This window comes from Alosa pseudoharengus, unplaced genomic scaffold (assembly GCF_046254945.1).
Source record: "Alosa pseudoharengus isolate Yale_2024_CS ecotype anadromous, Long Island Sound unplaced genomic scaffold, YU_APseudo_1.1 YU_APseudo_1.1_scf_2, whole genome shotgun sequence".
NCBI classification, from domain to species: domain Eukaryota; kingdom Metazoa; phylum Chordata; class Actinopteri; order Clupeiformes; family Clupeidae; genus Alosa; species Alosa pseudoharengus.
The window spans coordinates 11,152,173-11,169,626 of record NW_027468663.1 but is presented as its reverse complement, the minus strand read 5'-3'; the positions used below and the strand labels follow the sequence as shown (position 1 = coordinate 11,169,626).

Here is a 17,454-nt window from a genome sequence, read left to right as displayed (position 1 = left end):
ATGTGATTCAGGCGGCTTCAAACACCAAAATCAAGACAATGTTAGAGAAGCACTCTGAACAAACATATTGACACAAAGGACTCTCAAATAAGTGCTATGAGTCTGTGTTGTCAGAGGCAACTAAAAGAGATGGTAGGACTTCTGTGAACAGCTGATGATAAGTAAGGGCGAGAGGAATCCCAGAGACTTAGTCATGTTTGTGCATTTTTGTGGAGGCCTCATAGCCTTTCATCATAGTTTAAAAAGGCCACAGAGCTTAGCCAACAGTTACACATACCTGAGCAAATGTTTACCAGCTACAGCAAATATCGGTGAATCACAGCTCCTCTGAATGTGAATTATTGTCTGAGAATGTGTGTGTGTGTGATTTAAATTATAAAGCCCTGTACAAAAATACAAAAATATTGTACAGTAAAAAAAAACACATTGAGATTCAATATTCATTCACTACCCAACCACGACGGGCATGTTCTTGTACAAGTCAATATAAAAAGATTTTAATGACAGATTGTAAAGATACAGTAAGAAGCTGTTGCACCCCCTCAAACCCCAGAGCACATTGGTAATGTACTATTCATAGTATTTACACTATCCATACAAAGTCAGTCAGAGTCAGACAATCATAATATTCCTTTACATGGCCCATTGGGGAGGACGTCTGGATCTGATCCGGCCTGATCTGGTTCTATAGTCTGTTTGGCTACTGGGTCAGTCAGATATATACAACCACCAGGAGAGGGAGCTGTCTGAGATATCCAGCTACAGATCTGTACAGGAAAGTAGAGGCTGGATATTTGGAACTGGTCTGTTATCAGAAAGCATAACATACATATAAACATAAAGATAAATATTTTTTTTTTTTTTTTGGGGGGGGGGGGGGTCGGTAGATGTGTAATCAACAGAATTTGCAAAATGTGAGAGCAAGTCTACATTTAAAGGCTGATTTATAGGCTGATCTTTATTTCAATGGGACAGTACCTAACCTATTTATGTAACCTATGCATCGCAATTACAGTAGTGCAACAGCACCATGCAAGTAAAGAAAGCTATGGTGTGCTTGGTACTGTAACTCTTGCCGTTTACTTAAAAGTGGATGCTGAGCATGCCTTCAGTGGTTTAATCCCTCAAGGGTCATTGAGGGGACAGCTGACTTTCAATGCTTCTGAGCTGCCCTGAACTAATGGGAGGACTGCGACAACAGTAACTCCAGCAGCCATAAATATCAGCCAGTAAGCTTGGCCACAGTATCAAAGAAATATGTGATAAGACATATAATGGGCATTTGTATGACCACGCTTTGATAGCAAATTTTTGGCACGTTTTTTGATGTACTCCACCATAAACAGTACTTCTAATTTGTCATGTTCGCCTGGCCTGGCGGGTCGCTATTTTCAGAAAGCAACAAACCAAAACAAACCACACTCAGCAACGCGAACATGACTCATGCCCCAGCGCAGTGGAAACTAACCACAGCAACCGGGTGAAATCTTGACTTTTACATCTCAATATTTCTTTTAGTGTGCCATTTCTTTCCCACTAATTTGCTGCTCTCTCTCACTCCATTTGAGTCAGTTTCACAGAGGCTCCGTAACAGGCAAACTCATAACCAGGATAGAGGGCCTGAGTGAATGTCGCTTTCGCTCGATGCAGAAGGGTCATGGTGTCAGAGACACTGTAGAAGGACAGGGTCCCCGCCCTGTAGTCCAAGTACACACCTATCTTGAACGATAATGGGCCGGGGACCTTGGTGACTACGCTGTTGTGCCAGAAGGAGTAGCCTTTCCGCGAACAGAAGAGGCTCCAGGACCTGTCGTTTCGGCCAAAGTGAGAATCCCCTCCCTCTCCCTTCCGGCTCATGTCCCTGTAGGCCACGGCCATGTTGACCCCCATCCCGCTCCACTCGGCCTCCCAGTAGCAGCACCCGGACAGCCCCTCAGAGGCCAGCACCTGGCACCAGTAGTCAAAGCGCTCGGGGTGGTCTGGGCAGGAGTGCTCCCTGCTACGCACTGTCACCATCTTGTTGTCCTGAGACAGGGAGAGGTCCTTGTGGGCTGTTTTAGGGTCTAATTTAAATGGACAAGAGTCTAGGAAAGAGATACACAGAGGCAGAGAATGTAGAGAGATAGAGAGAGGGAAATATAAATGGAGAGAGGGGGGGCCGAAAGAGTTATTTTCCACCAAATACCACATAAGACCCAACAATGGTATTGTTGTTTGTGGTCTACCACAAGTTGTTTGCATTTTGAGGCAATTGGGCCACAATTGGTAAATTATTGCTAAAATGTCATGTCCCAAATATGTACAATAGACTCACAGTATAGGAACTCTGGCCTGATCTTGGGCTCTGGACTCTGAATAAATTTCACAGTGCTTGCTGTGTAGAAAGACATGCAGGTTAGCAACTACATTCTCAATGCATCTGGTGTGATCCATTACAGTCATTCAGTCTTCAATCCTCCTCTCAAAAGTTTACCACCCAAATGTCATGTGGTAAAACCCCTGACTGACCTGCCCTGGTGATCTTTGGCCATTCCACCTTGAGGACGTCCTCGAGTCTTTTCCTCAGGGCATAGACTGCACTGCTCATCTTCCCAAAGTCCAGCAGCAGGTCTGTGTGGATGCTGGCTGGGTCTGTGACACCAGAGGGGCCTGAGAGTGAATGGCAGCACTACAACAAGGCAGAGAGGGACAGAGAGAGGGAAAGAGAGAGATAGAGAGAGGGAGAGAGAGACAGAGAGAGAGAGAGAGAGAGAGAGATGAAGACAGAAACCCAAGGTTCTTCAGTGTTTTTTAATTGTTATTTCCATATCTTCTCATTCCTATTACTATCCCCAGGTAATATATATATATATATATATATATATATATATAATATGTGCATTGATGTGTGGATAATTAACACTTTCACTATTACAAAGAGTATGGAGAAAAAGTGGGAATTTGTTTACAAATCAAGGGCCCCTTATTACATATCAAAAGGACATTCATATTTGCATGACATTGACAAGGACACACAAGGTTAAAAAAACAATGATATATTAAGGAATACAATGGATTTTAAAACACCAAGTAATGTTGCAAAGAGCACCCCTCCATATTGTGATTTGACATTGTAATATTGTCTCCTTATATGTACCTTCAGTATTAGAATACCATGAGCATCACAGTGATGTCTGACTGAAGCGTTACCTGGAGGAAGTGGATGTGTCGCCCTAGTGTCTTAGCTGTTACCTGGAGGAAGTGGATGTGTCGCCCTAGTGTCTGAAGCGTTACCTGAAGGAAGTAGATGTTCACCCTAGTGTCTTAGCTGTTACCTGGAGGAAGTGGATGTTCACCCAAGTGTCTTAGGTGTTACCTGGTGGAAGTGGATGTGCCACCGTTACCTGGAGGAAGTGGATGTTCACCCTAGTGTCTGAAGCGTTACCTGGAGGAAGTCGATGTGCCAGTGTTACCTGGAGAAAGTGGATGTGCCACCGTTACCTGGAGGAAGTGGATGTGCCACCGTTACCTGGAGAAAGTGGATGTGCCAGCGTTACCTGGAGGAAGTGGATGTGCCACCGTTACCTGGAGGAAGTGGATGTGCCACCGTTACCTGGAGGAAGTGGATGTGCCACCGTTACCTGGAGGAAGTGGATGTGCCACCGTTACCTGGAGGAAGTGGATGTGCCACCGTTACCTGGAGGAAGTGGATGTGCCAGCGTTACCTGGAGAAAGTGGATGTGCCACCATTACCTGGAGGAAGTGGATGTGCCACCGTTACCTGGAGGAAGTGGATGTGCCAGCGTTACCTGGAGGAAGTGGATGTGCCACCGTTACCTGGAGGAAGTGGATGTGGTCGTCGGTGTGGAGCAGGAGCTCCAGCTGCGTGTCCTGCTTGCGGAGCTGGGCCAGGTCCACCTCCAGCTGGGCCAGGAGGGCTGCGGCAGCCTGCTCCTGCGCCTTGATCAGCTCCCGCACCTCAGAGTGCCGTCTGGCAATGGAGGAGATCAGCTCTGTGAATATCCTGTCGCTGGTCTCCATTGCCCCTTGGGCAGATTCCTACAGATGGGTCAGTCAGACAAGATGTGGATGAATTTCAGTTTGTGTGTGTGTGTGTGTGTGTCTGTGTGTGTGTGTGTGTGTGTGTGTGTGTGTGTGTGTGTGTGTGTGTGTAAAAGTATTATAAAATATACTTATATGTCTTATACTGTATACTTCTATCTCATATGTCTTATACATGTTATGTCATATATCATGTTATGTGTGTGTGTGTGTGTGTGTGTGTGTGTGTGTGTGGGTGGGTGGGTGTAATAGTGTTATAAAATATACTTATATGTCTTATATATCTCATATGTCTTATACATGTTATGTCATATATCATGTTATGTGTTTGTGTGTTTGTGTGTGTTGATGTAAAGATATATCATGTTTGCATCATGCACAGAGAGCTAAGAGACAGAGACTGCTCACTCTACCCAACACTCTCTTCCCTCTCCACCTCACACTCTCTTCCCTCTCCACCTCACACTCTCTTCCCTCTCCACCTCACACTCTCTTCCCTCTTCACCTAACACTCTCTTCCCTCTCCACCTCACACTCTCTTCCCTCTCCACCTCACACTCTCTTCCCTCTTCACCTCACACTCTCTTCCCTCTTCACCTAACACTCTCTTCCCTCTCCACCTCACACTCTCTTCCCTCTTCACCTAACACTCTCTTCCCTCTTCACCTCACACTCTCTTCCCTCTCCACCTCACACTCTCTTCCCTCTTCACCTAACACTCTCTTCCCTCTTCACCTCACACTCTCTTCCCTCTCCACCTCACACTCTCTTCCCTCTTCACCTCACACTCTCTTCCCTCTCCACCTCACACTCTCTTCCCTCTCCACCTAACACTCTCTTCCCTCTTCACCTCACATTCTCTTCCCTCTTCACCTCACACTCTCTTCCCTCTCCACCTCATGCTCTTGTGGAAAACATTCCACTATATAGACTACACTTTAGCTGTAAATGTCTACTACGGGTTGTTGTTGTCCAACTGGCTACATTTTAAATAAATGTAGACATTACAAGGATGACCTCAGTTATTTTGGGGTTATTCTTGTCCATGACCTCTGAAGTCAGCCTCCCTTAGGGAGTCTGGAGTAATATGTCTTTTCAGCTCTTTCATTTTCATTTTATGTAATCCATCAAGAATATCCTGTTTAGTCCTATAAATTATGGTAAGACTTTGTTTATGATAGATTTATTGCTCTCATGCTCGCTAGGATTTTTGTGTGTTTATAACCTGTTTACAGCGTGGTGAATAAAGCTTTGTACATGCCGTACGGTTGGCTTGCCTGTGCGTTACATTTGGCCTCTTTGTGGATTAATACTTCATTTTTACCACACTCTCTTCCCTCTCCACCTGTGCTGGATCAGCCAAGCTCCTCTCACCTTCAAAGTGTCCACAGCCTGCCTGAGCTCCAGCAGCTCCTTCTCTCTGGCATGGATGCTCAGCTTAAACTTCCTCCTCACCGATCCCAGCTCCTTCTGCAGCCAGAGAGACACACCCGTGGCGCAAAGAGCTATCAGCATAGTCAAACATTTATTTAGCAGACACTTTATCCAAAGCGACTTACACGTTAATTATATTATGGTTATGGTTATGGTATTTAGCAGACGCTTTTGTCCAAAGCGACTTACATGTTAATTATATTATGGTTATGGTTATGGTATTTAGCAGATGCTTTTGTCCAAAGCTACATACAAATAACAACAATACAATAGTTAAATTTAACAGTGAACAATATAAAATGTTGGTAATACTGCATTAAAGAGAATAGTAATAATAAACAACAATGTCAATTCAATCAATAGCCTAATAGAAATAAATAAATACTGTAATATACAAACCATAACAGATAAGAAGCGCTTAATAAACATGCATGTTGAACAGATATGCCTTTAGAACCCTTTTGAAAAACCCAAAACTATCATAGGAACTTGTTATTATTAAGGGCCATTGTCCTCGGAGCAACTCAGGGTTAAGTTCCTTGCTCAAGGGTACAACAGTGGAAGCCGGGAAATGAACCCACAACTTTTCAGGGTATTGTATGCTAGCCCAGCTCCTTAGTCACTACACTACCACCACCACCCCCAAACCATCTTACAAAGAGCTTGTCAGAGCGTCTCATAATGAGTTAGTCAAAGCACCTCAAACAAAGAGCTATCAGTTTTGTTAGACCTCTCACAAAGTGCTACATACTGTATCAGCATAGTCAAACCATCTCTGACATGAGAAGTCATTCAGAGATTAGGTTGGAATAAAAAGCGGAAATGGCAGAGAGATAGCTCCTGGGCTTTCGCCGAGGATAACCAAATGTGTAATTTGATATGTGCAGACAGATGGTTCAAATCTTGTGCACGTGTTATTTCCTGCCTTCATCACCTGAAAAAATTATCCTGCATTTACTGCGGAAGAACCAGCAAGAATGACTTCCAGCACCTGAAGCTAACCAGATATGGTTTACACTCACTGAGCTCCATGTGAGGATGTTAGGGGGAAAAGCTGAGGCTGACATCTGCCCATTGACATGAATGCAAATAAATAGGTTTTGAGTTCTGGCCCCTAATATTGCATCATTCTGATTTTTACTCCATACTTTCATTTAAGATTTGACATTGTAACATTGTTCTCATGCATGTAAATTCATTATCAGAATATGGTCTTGTCAGTAGGCAAAGCTCAGACACGTTTGCATAAGCAAGATATGCAACAGGGAAAAGAGTCAAAGTAGCAGCCACACAGCTGTTGACCCGTCGATAAATCCTGGTTGATATTCATCTTGAGCATTCAAATGGAGGAAGAAGCGAGGGTACATGATAGATAATGCCATGTTGACATTTGAATCTAGGACAAGAGGATGAATCAGCCGTCCGGTGTTTTAACTTTCTGGACAGCTGGCCTGAATCTTTTGAGACTGGGTTTGTCAGCGAAGTCCTTACAGTGACTCCCACAATCAAAACAGAACTCTATTCCATATTTCATTAGGGAAAAATGCAAATACTTTTTGTGGCTAATAAAATAACATTTATCTTCTGATTCTTCTGTCCCCTGGAGTATTCCTTAAATTCTTTCCCTGAAACTCTTTCAACTATCCCCCAGGATAGATAATGTTTCAAGGCAACCAATTTCTGGATATTATTGCTGTGACTACACTGCTTTCTGACCAATATAAAAACCTTGAAATTTGTATGCAGTCACCAGCACCAAGTTTAAACTTTTAAACTAACTCTTAACTTATAACTTATAAGACCTAAAGTCTAAGGTCCTAACCAGTCTTTGAGTTATTCTAGCAATCACATCAAAAGATTACAATGTTAGAATTAGAATCTTCTTTTATTTGTGAAATGTGCATTGATGCTCGAAGGTCTCTACCTGCTTCTTGGTGCTCTCGGCTGCGGCGGGGACCGTGTCGTGGCCCTTGTGCTCATCCAGGACGCACAGCACGCAGACGCACTTCTGGTCGGAGCGGCAGTAGATCTCCAGCAGCTTGTCGTGGTGCGGGCAGATTTTCTCCTGCAGCTGCCCGGCGGCCTCCACCAGCTTGTGCCTCTTGAGCGCGGGCGACTCGTAGTGCGCCTGCAGGTGCAGTTTGCAGTAGGAGGCCAGGCACACCAGGCACGACTTCACGGCACGCCGCTTGCTCCGGGTGCACAGGTCGCACAGCACATCCTCCGGCGTGTCCGAGCAGGGGCCGGAGGCGGCAGCGGCAGGTGAGGCGGCCTGCTGGAGGTGCGTCCTCTTCAGCTTCTCCACCATCTCAGCCAGGAGCGTGTTGCGCTTCAGGATGGGCTGAGGCGTGAAGGACTGCCTGCACTGGGGACAGCTGACCGTCTCCAGGTCACCATCACTGGCCCAGTAGTCTCTGATGCAACCCATGCAGTAGCTGTGCCCGCAGGGGATGGCCACTGGGTCTTTGAGCAGGTCCAGGCATATGGGACAGCAGAACTCTTCACTATTTAGGACCCTGTGAGTTTGCGCCATGGTGAAGTGAAGAGGACGAGTTCCTATTGAGCCTGTGAAGGGCACTGAGAAGGCTAGTCTGGGCCACACCCTCCAGCACCTCCCATGAGATATACTGTGTGTGTAGAGAGAGAGAGAGATTGATTGATTTTGTGTTCAGCAAACCATATTTGTTTAGATCTGGACGTTTGTTTTGGTTCATTGACCTGATCCAATCAGGACCAACTTTTAGTGTCTTGGCAGTGATTGACAGATTTCCTTTGAAAATGTTCAGGTTTTATTGGTGTTCATGATACCATGCACCTTAATTAGGTGCCCAAGGGAATAAAAACAGCCCCACAATAGCACAGCCCCTCCACAATAATTCTCATTAGGCATGGGATTCTTTTCAGTATAGCCATTCTTCTATGCCATACACACCTAAAGTGTTTCTATCCAAATTTTCATTTCATCTGACAATAGACCACACTTCCAGACAAAGTCACTGTACCATTCAGTAACTCCTGCTGTTTACATTGGTAATTAAATGACTGGACAGGCTTTTACCTGGCATGCCCTCTAAATAATCTATTCGCCTTATTCACCTGGCGGCCAGAACAAGGCTACAGGGTACACTTGCCATTACACTTAAGTCCAGCAGATGGTGGAGGTAATGCAAACTGCAAAAAAAAGCTCACCGAAAAGAAGAGAAGGTTCGCTGGCCTGTTCTTCAGTGAGTTTTTTTTTTTTTTGCAGTTTGCTATGAGGCCACTTTTGAAGATTTTTTGGGGGGACTTGGTGACCCCAAGATGATACCTTTGTCTGTAACTCTCCAACAGTGGTTGTTATGGAATTTTTTTTACTATCTTACCATCCTCCATACTGTACGTGGGGGCAAGATTTAAATCAGGGGGGTCAAACTCATATTAGGCAGTTGGCCGGATTTGTTGGAATGAGACCTCGTGGGGGCCGTCATGGTCATTTTTATTTCTCTGCATTGGTATCAGAGTGTTGTTTGATGACATACTACTGACATCATATCCTGCTCTTTCTCTCTTAAAACACCCTACTTCCATGTCAGTTTTTTTGCCTCTTTCTTCCTGAGGATGGGTTGGAGTGCTAGGTTTAATCAATTTATCACAGAAATTGCTTACTACAACTTGTTGAAGAAAGCTGTATGTGAATATCTTTTCTTTATAATTTTCCCTTCCTACCCAAAACATCTTGGGGGCCGTATGAAACCTGCTGGAGGGCCTGATCTGATGTTTGACACCCCTGCTTTAAATGCATGTGTATCTGTGTGCTCGTGTGTGAATTAGGGTATGAATTTGTACTAAAAAGATTAAAGAGAACAAGCATTAATAACATAATAACAAGACCACCGACACTGATTGTGCATTCATATTTTTTATTCCAAAGTGAGTCATAATTCTCCCTTAAATTTGATGCAGTACCTCAAACCTTTACAAAGGTTCTGTATTGAGACACAGAGAAACATCAAATTAAAACTCCCAAGATGTGTGATCTCTTAGAGTAAACCTAAGAAATACTTTCATATAGGCGCATAGGAACTGTAGCAGTCCTGCATACAAAACACAAACAGCTACATGCCAGTAAAAGGTACAAAAACTACCATACAAAACACATTGCAAAATATCTCTGCTTCTACCTCATTTCTTCTCGTGTGCACTACTTTGGTTGTAGTCATATACTGTATGAAACAAGCATTATGTGAAATTAGTACATTATGGATTCAAGCTTTCATGATTATACTGATGAAGTCAGGTATTTCTGAAATAGTTGCTTGTCCTACCATGTGCAGATAGATGGCAGACATGTAGAAATACATTACAATCAAGTTATAAAGGCTATATATAATTTATTGAATATGTTATATTGTGTTGGATTACTTCATCAAAATACCATTTTAACACAGCAGTTGAGCACTAAAAAGGGGTACACACTGATATATATATATGTATAAGCACCATCTCCACAGATAGAAATTTTAAAAAACTTCAGCCTTGACGTGGCTCATTTGACCACAAAACACAAGGTCAGTGGTTACATATTTATTATTTGGTATGCATTTTTATGGTAAGTATTATTGATCATTTAATTTTTTCAAGTTTTTTATTGTGACATGTATTGCATGGGAATAATGAAAGGATTAAAAAAAAAAAAACATCAGGTAGCAAGCCTTCTTTCATTATAGCTGCACGTTTCATCTCCATTTTATAATACTTCTTAATGATCAGTGTAGTTCTTTGATACATATGATGTAAGCGAGAGCAACTTTGGCGACTACTGATTTCTGATCAAAATACTGATAAATGGTAAAACATGGATTAACAGTGATTTCTGAGTTCCTCTGATTTTTCTTGATCTATCATAACCTCATAACCTATCATGTCTTTTTATTCATCTTTTCTTTCATCATTTACTTTTTCTCTCCTCCCCCTCTCCTCTCTCTCTCTCTTTCTGTCTGTTCTTTTGACTCAAACAGCAACAAACACCAGCCTGGCAGAATATATCAAATCAGCGATGTACAGGATGAGGTTGACGCCCGTGAGCACAGCCACGGCCATCAGCTTGTCGTAAGGACACAGGCCCGTGTAGCGACCGCACGTGGAGGGTCTCGAGGGGTTTCCTCCGTGCTTCCTGTCAAACTTGAAGATGGGCCAGATGATGGTGGCGGACAGGTACATCAAGACGGCCAGCGTGGCGTAGGCGGACAGGAAACGCGCAAAGGGGAAGGGCAGGCAGCCGGTGCACTCGCCCACGCACAGGATGATGACCACGGCGGACAGGATGAAGCAGATGCAGTAGACGGCCAGGCACCATTTGAGCGCTGCGTGACTGTCGTAGGCGATGGGGTCGCTGATGAACACGAAGATGATGCAGGCCACAAAGGTCTCGCAGACCTTCAGCAGGCCGGGCACGGTGGCCATGTAACCGACCACCTCACCGGGCCGCGCCTTGCTGATGCTCACCTCCGTCAGGTAGCCGACGGTGGCCAGGCAGGAGAAGACCAGCGAGACGACGCGGTAGTCGTGGGACTCGCTGCGAGTGTTGCTGCCCTTCAGGAAGTACAGGGGGAAGATGATGGTGGCGGACAGGCAGAAGAGCGAGGCGTAGCAGGCAAAGGTGATGGGAAAGTTCTTCCAGGAGACGGGCATGCGCGCCTGAAGGCCACACAGCTCCACCAGCAGCACCAGCGCCGTCCCGGCGAAGCTGAAGCCCCAGCTGAACAGACACCAGTCGCCCGCCGGCTGGTCCATCACCAGCGCACCGTGGATCGCCACGCTGAAGGCCACGCAGGCAAACAGCATGGCCAGCACACGCGTCCACAGCAGTGGAGAGGAGTACATCACAACCAAAGGCATTATGTGCGCAGGTTTGACCACTTACAGCACAGTTGAGGTCCTGGAAAGACAGGGGAGGTCCTAGGCTTTGTCCAAAACTTTCTAGAGACACAGCAAAAAACGGATAATTATAGATATGGTTGACAAAGATACAGTATATAAATGAATGGATCACAAAGATACTGTACTGTACATTGTACACACATGAATAATATGACTTCTTAAATGAAGAGAAAAACAACAAAAGATAGTAGTGAAATTACATAAATAATGGGACTTGTTGGGATGAAGACATGTGACGTGTAAGATGTGTACAAAAAAAGGCCAGGGCAAAAGTACAATATGAGTAACCTAACTGATGACATATTGTACTGTGTGTTAATCAAGTGCAAGAGAAAAGCCCATGACTTCATGTGAGTCAACATCTTGCAGGACAAAAAATGCGCTCCTTAATGGACGCCAAGAACAGGCGGACTGGAGCACTTTGCGACACCCTTGCGAAAAGCTAGCCTCTCATTCTCTCAGCAACCGTGGGAGGAGAGGCCAGATCTGCTAACAGTTGGCCTATTCAGCCAGACCACCTCCTCACAGACGACACAGAGTGGACGCCATCCTTCTGGACAGTTTACACTCAGACGTAAACATGTCACTTTTGCATTCATCAGCTGAGTAAGGTGGGTGGGGTAGAAAGAAAAGAGGGCGATGAAAACTGAGGGTTTGTACAGACAAGAAAGTCAGAGAGAGAGAGAAGGGCAGAGAGAGGAGAGAGGGAAAAGGAAGAGAAAGGGATAGAGAGAAAATGAGGGGGAGGTAAAGAGAGAGAGAGCAAGAGTATGTGTGTGTGTGTGTGTGTGTTTTGTGATTTGAAGCTGGTGAAATGGACACAGTGACATAGAACAAATGCAGACAGGCTGGAAGAGATAAAACCAGAGCCAGATATGGACAGCAAGAGCAGCAGAACTTCAGGGAACACCCTACCCCCTCCCCTTGATCCCCAGCTGCAGATGTACACACACTTTAAACACAGTCATGACGGCAATAGCAAAGCTATGAGTCACAGCAATCCCCATCCACCCCCCCATCCACCCTTCACCTCACTCCCATTTTTTGCCTCCCTCTCTCCCACCATTTCGTCCTCCCTCCTCCCCCACTTTAGGGTCACTTTTTCCAACGCGCTGATCTGTCCCAGATGTTGCGGCTGCCCCTGAACTGTGAAGTGAGTCAGTGGTGCCAGGAGCCACCCTTTGCCTTTCCTCTCGAGCTACCCCTGCCCCTCATTTATCTTTCTTGATCGTTCGATCCCCCACACACATGCGTATACACAGTGTCCTCCCCCTCCAGTGCTCTGAGAACACTGGTGGCTCCAATTTGGCGAGGTGATGTACAACAGTACCTGCCAGGCTTGCACTGATAACATGGAAGGGCAACTCTAATTTGATTAATGACTACTTACGTGGAATTCCCTTCAGAGGGCAGTATAGAGAGATGTGTGTGTGTGTGTGTGTGCGCGCGTGTTTGTGTGTGTGTGTGTGTGGGGCTGAAACAGAGGATTTCCCATTATCTAAGACCCTAAAATAGGACTATGACCCTGTCAGGAGGGTCGATACAGGAGGAAACAAGATAGTTGAGTGACTGTTGCAGAGAATTTCCCCTAAAGACACGTGCCTGTGTGCAGACGTTTGGAGACTGTTGGAAAACGAAGTGGTCAGGAACAATGCTATTACACCATCTCAAATGAAATTTCACCCATAATCCAGTTTAAAAACCAATAAATTGTTGGGAGACACAAAACAGACTTTATCAAGCCAGGTCTGAAGCCAGCACAAGAGATCATGCATAGCCTACATAGCCTATTCATCAGAAAATAAAACACAAATGTTTTTAAATAAACTATTCTATCAAATATATGCATAGATAGGCAAGGTTAAACTCTGAAACATCTTTCAAATTGTAACTGTAACAAAACAAAAAAACAATTGGAAGCTACACCGCAATATGAAAAATAGGCTACCACATGGATGAAAATAGCTATCTAATTCATATATGTTATTTGTTTAAAAGCTTATTAAACATCTGTTTGCTATAGTTTAAGTTACTGATGAATAGGTCACATAGCAACAGGTTTGGATGGGTGTGCGTGTATGCGCTTGCCGCGCCCAACAAAAACTACATAGCCGCTACACTTGCCTTAACCGCCTTGTATTTCTGTGGTAACTAAGTAGGCTAACGTAAAATCGCAGCTGATGATGCGCTAACTGTAATCGATAGTCCTAGGCCTACCCCGGGCTGGCCTATGTGTGATTCAAACACGCAATTTTCTTTTTAATAGCCTACTGAAGGCTCACTCGTGTCGACCTGTCACCCATCCCACCACCCGCTATAGGCGAATGCAGCTGGTGCTGTGTGCACAATCTTATTTAGGCTACTCTCAATAACCTATCCGTTTACTTCGTTGAACCCTTCGTTACACTGCCAAACAAAAACAAACCTGTCAAATGAGATGAAAATTAGCATATTTCAGAGTGTCTGTAAGAAAACGTGAAAATGTTCTTAAATTTCTTCATCTTACCCTTGTCAGTAGGCTGTTCTTCAGAGTTCCTGAATGCTACGCCTGAAGCAACACGACTTGCGAACCAGTTCCAACTTCGCTCATGTTAAAAAGAAGGGAAATTACCCGCCCATCTCAAGCCAAATTAGGAATACAGCTTGGCCGTTATTTAGCCTACCTCTCCTAATACGCACCATGTAGCCTACCGTTACACTCCACACGCCCACGCCTATTTTCTTTACATCCACATTTTCAATTTGAAATCCATTTGAGTAACCGTTTATGTTCGCCTAAAACTTTTAGTCGGGACTCCCTATGTCTGTAGGCTATAGCTATGGATAGGGTGGATTGCCCTAATGTGGGAATTTTTTTGATTTTCGGACTTTTAGGCTATATTAAGCTACAATGTGAGGGCAACACATTAGGTAGGCTACATCCACATCCAATTTTGATCAGGACCCTACTGCTAGGCATGGAAGCCTCTTTCCAGCCAACTAAAGTTATGCTGTCATAGCCTTTAGGAAATGGCCTATAGCCTACATAATTTTCTGTTGTGATGTAGCCTAATATTTTCATTTTATACTCTCAGCAGTAAATGTTAGTTTTAGGGATTGTGGATTTGTTCCTTTTTTATTACTTTTTTTGAGATGTGAAGTTCAAACCTTAGACCAGAGGTCTTCAATATTTTTCAGACCAAAGACCTCTTAACTGATATGGACAAGGTGGATTTACCCCTATTGCATTTCATACAAAATTGTGTTGCTTATTAAACCTGACCAACAATAATGTAGGCCTATATGGCAGATGGTCAACTCTGAGGATCCCTTGTTGAAAATCTCTGTTTTAAATGTTTCACAAGTCTGAAACACCATAATTGGTTTATCATATCATATGATGTGCATTTCCTTGTTTATATTTGTATGTTGCTAGGTTACAGATGTGGTTCCCTTAGAAACCAGATGTTTGTTTAGAGAAATGATGCTGTTGAAGTAGGGTTTCCTGCCAAGCAAGGGCGCTGAAAGGGGAGTGATGTAAGTGTACCTTAAATCTATTTCACACCTTCTGATATCAAAAAACAAAAAAGCAAATAGGGGAATCACACAGCTGGACATTTTCACAGCAAAGCTGCAAATGTCATGTTGCAATATCGACCTTCTGCTTTGCCAGTAGCCTACAACGGTAATGTAACAATTGTTTGGTTGTTGTTCAGTAACACTACATGAAAAGTGGTATATCCATGTGTCAGAACAAAACAGCCGTCTATCCTGCTGAGTGGCAGAGGAATTCCGATTCCCAAGACTTAGACTTACAAACTTGACACTTGATTTGCAAACATCCACAATTCTCAGAATACAGCAGTCAAACTAATATTTGTCTGATGACTTTAGTAACTCAACCCTACTTGACCTCCTCTGTAACATAAAAATATAAAAAAAAATCAAATAAGAGATTTCACAGGCTCTTGTGGTTTAACTAAACCGAAACCTTACTAATTATTGTGTAAATGAGTGAATGAAAAGGGTCGTCAGTGCGCTCGTGGAACAAATGTGTTTTACACATTCAATCTCTCCGTACAGAACTAGAATGTTCCAGGGCCTGAGAGGGCTGACCAAATTGTTCCATCTCATTGGTGCCAAGAGGGCGACTGGATCTATACCTGTGCCACATTAATGGCATGGAAAATATCCTAAATTTCCCCCCTGTAGCCCACAATGCTACATTTCACAGTGTCCAATTCTATCCATAAATCCTCAGGACTTGGCCAGTTACAACAAGCCACTATACAATACACAGTACACAGGCATCTGATGCATTAAGCACCAAGGTTTAGGATGGGTGGAAATGAGATCCTGTTTTCCACATGGTGGTGTGGCCTTGTGCAGTGCATGACACTATGGAATTCTTAGCCTGAATTACAGTGACCTCTATTGGAAGTAAAAGGGAGCACAACGCAGCTAGTGTATGTCAAAGATGTGCAGCCATGTCCTCATCCATCAGCAGAACAACTAATTAAATTGTTCTGACTATTATGAATTCATGCAGATGAGTTTATGGATTAAGAAGATGATACTGCTCTATAACAGAATCACTAAACAACTATTGGGGATTCATTTGGCCAGATTTTGTTTTAGAGACAGACAGACTGACCAACAGACAGAGCAACAGCTGTTGGTGAAAGCAGTGAAAAAAAAAGATTCTTGTTTTTCTTTGAAAGGGACAAAGTTCATGTATGTAGACGTAAGAAAGTAGAAGGAAAATACAAAAGAGAGGAAAAGTGAATAAACATTGCTTTCAGGTACCTATTATTATTATTTGGGGCAGCCGCGGCCTACTGGTTAGCGCTTCGGACTTGTAACCTGACGGTTGCCGGTTTGAACCCTGACCAGTAGGCACGGCTGAAGTGCCCTTGAGCCAGGCACCCAACCCCTCACTGCTCCCCGAGCGCCGCTGTAGCAGGCAGCTCACTGTGTCGGGATTAGTGTGTGCTTCACCTCACTGTGTGTTCACTGTATGCTGAGTGTGTTTCATTAATTCACGGATTGGGATAAATGCGGAGACCAAATTTCCCTCATGGGATCAAAAGAGTATATATACTATACTTATACTTATAGTTATGGTGGTAAGTAATCTGAGATGTAGCATGCAAAATATAATGAGACTACGTAATGACCAGTCATCACCTAGTTTTGTCCCTCAGAGGTTTGTTTTGGTTTTCCCATGAAGCCTCATGAGTCAGAGACTGGGTGAGGGCAACTGTGGAAAGAGATCATAGGTGATTGAGAGTCGATGTAAGTGTGGGTGACAGCGCAATGGCATTTCTGCGGATATTAAGACAGATAAATTGATTTAACATGGGAAGGGAATGACCAGCAGGCCTACTGGAGACAGTCGACGTGAAGACAGAGGAAAACCATTACCACTGACGGTCAGAGGGGGAGGGGAGTCCGACGCTTCTCAATTTCCAGTGCTTTGTTAGAGACCTAGTGCTTTCATGCTTTCTTCTCACAACCATTTCCTCTTCTCCTTTTCGCACCTCAAACTTAAAAATGATCACACTTGTTTATTTAAGTTATTATCAATTCCAGTTTATTTCAGTTAGCATAGACATAGACTGAGAAGCTAATAGAGAATCAAGGAACATGTGGCTTATGTGGATTACAGTTATTCTAGTGTCAAAGAAATGTCTCTCCCTTTCTCGCAGCATTTGGCCTATAGACAGATAAGCCTAGTTGGAGCATGGGGGCCAGCCAGTCAGACACACTTTCACTCAGAGGAATCTAAAATGGGAGCACCACACAATCATAGCAGGTTGGCTCCAAGGTTTTGGGGAAAGGATGCACATTTATAGACTATATTTCTACTGAAGTAATTGAAGCTGCTCAGGCTGGAGCCAAGTGACCCACATGAGACTTTCTGTAATTTTTCACTTAATGTTGATATTTCACTCTTCATATATCCAACCATGATTAATGCTCGAACAGTGGTTTTGTTGAGGCTAGACTGCAGAATAATGCTTACGGTATTACAGAGAGAACTATGAATAGATGTACCGCCACCTACTGCTTAAAAACTGC

The 17,454-nt window shown here is 43.9% G+C and overlaps 2 protein-coding genes across 2 annotated transcripts; both read right to left on the bottom strand.

Annotated features, from left to right (window-relative positions):
- Positions 1 to 889: 889 nt before the first annotated feature.
- ftr66 (finTRIM family, member 66) lies at positions 890 to 8,008 on the bottom strand. The gene is made up of 6 exons (XM_076295768.1): positions 7,400 to 8,008; positions 5,416 to 5,511; positions 3,817 to 4,038; positions 2,509 to 2,668; positions 2,315 to 2,374; positions 890 to 2,084 (listed from the first exon to the last, which is right to left on the bottom strand). The coding sequence occupies exons 1-6, from the start codon at positions 8,006 to 8,008 to the stop codon at positions 1,555 to 1,557; spliced, it is 1,677 nt and encodes a 558-aa protein (XP_076151883.1). The 3' UTR covers positions 890 to 1,554.
- Positions 8,009 to 9,365: 1,357 nt separating this feature from the next.
- myadmb (myeloid associated differentiation marker b) lies at positions 9,366 to 14,002 on the bottom strand. Its single transcript, XM_076293701.1, has 2 exons — positions 13,901 to 14,002; positions 9,366 to 11,433 (listed from the first exon to the last, which is right to left on the bottom strand). Exon 2 carries the CDS (start codon positions 11,350 to 11,352, stop codon positions 10,465 to 10,467), a length of 888 nt encoding a protein of 295 aa, XP_076149816.1. The 5' UTR covers positions 11,353 to 11,433; positions 13,901 to 14,002; the 3' UTR covers positions 9,366 to 10,464.
- Between the last annotated feature and the right edge of the window lie 3,452 nt (positions 14,003 to 17,454).

Coding starts and splice junctions, on each gene's coding strand:
- ftr66 (XM_076295768.1), bottom strand. CDS start 8,008: ATGGCGCAAACTCACAGGGTCCTAAATAGTGAAGAGTTCTGCTGTCCC. Junction 2,669..3,816: donor ACCACATCCACTTCCTCCAG/GTAACGGTGGCA, acceptor GCCTTGTTGTAG/TGCTGCCATTCACTCTCAGG. Junction 2,375..2,508: donor GCCAAAGATCACCAGGGCAG/GTCAGTCAGGGG, acceptor CTTTCTACACAG/CAAGCACTGTGAAATTTATT.
- myadmb (XM_076293701.1), bottom strand. CDS start 11,352: ATGCCTTTGGTTGTGATGTACTCCTCTCCACTGCTGTGGACGCGTGTG.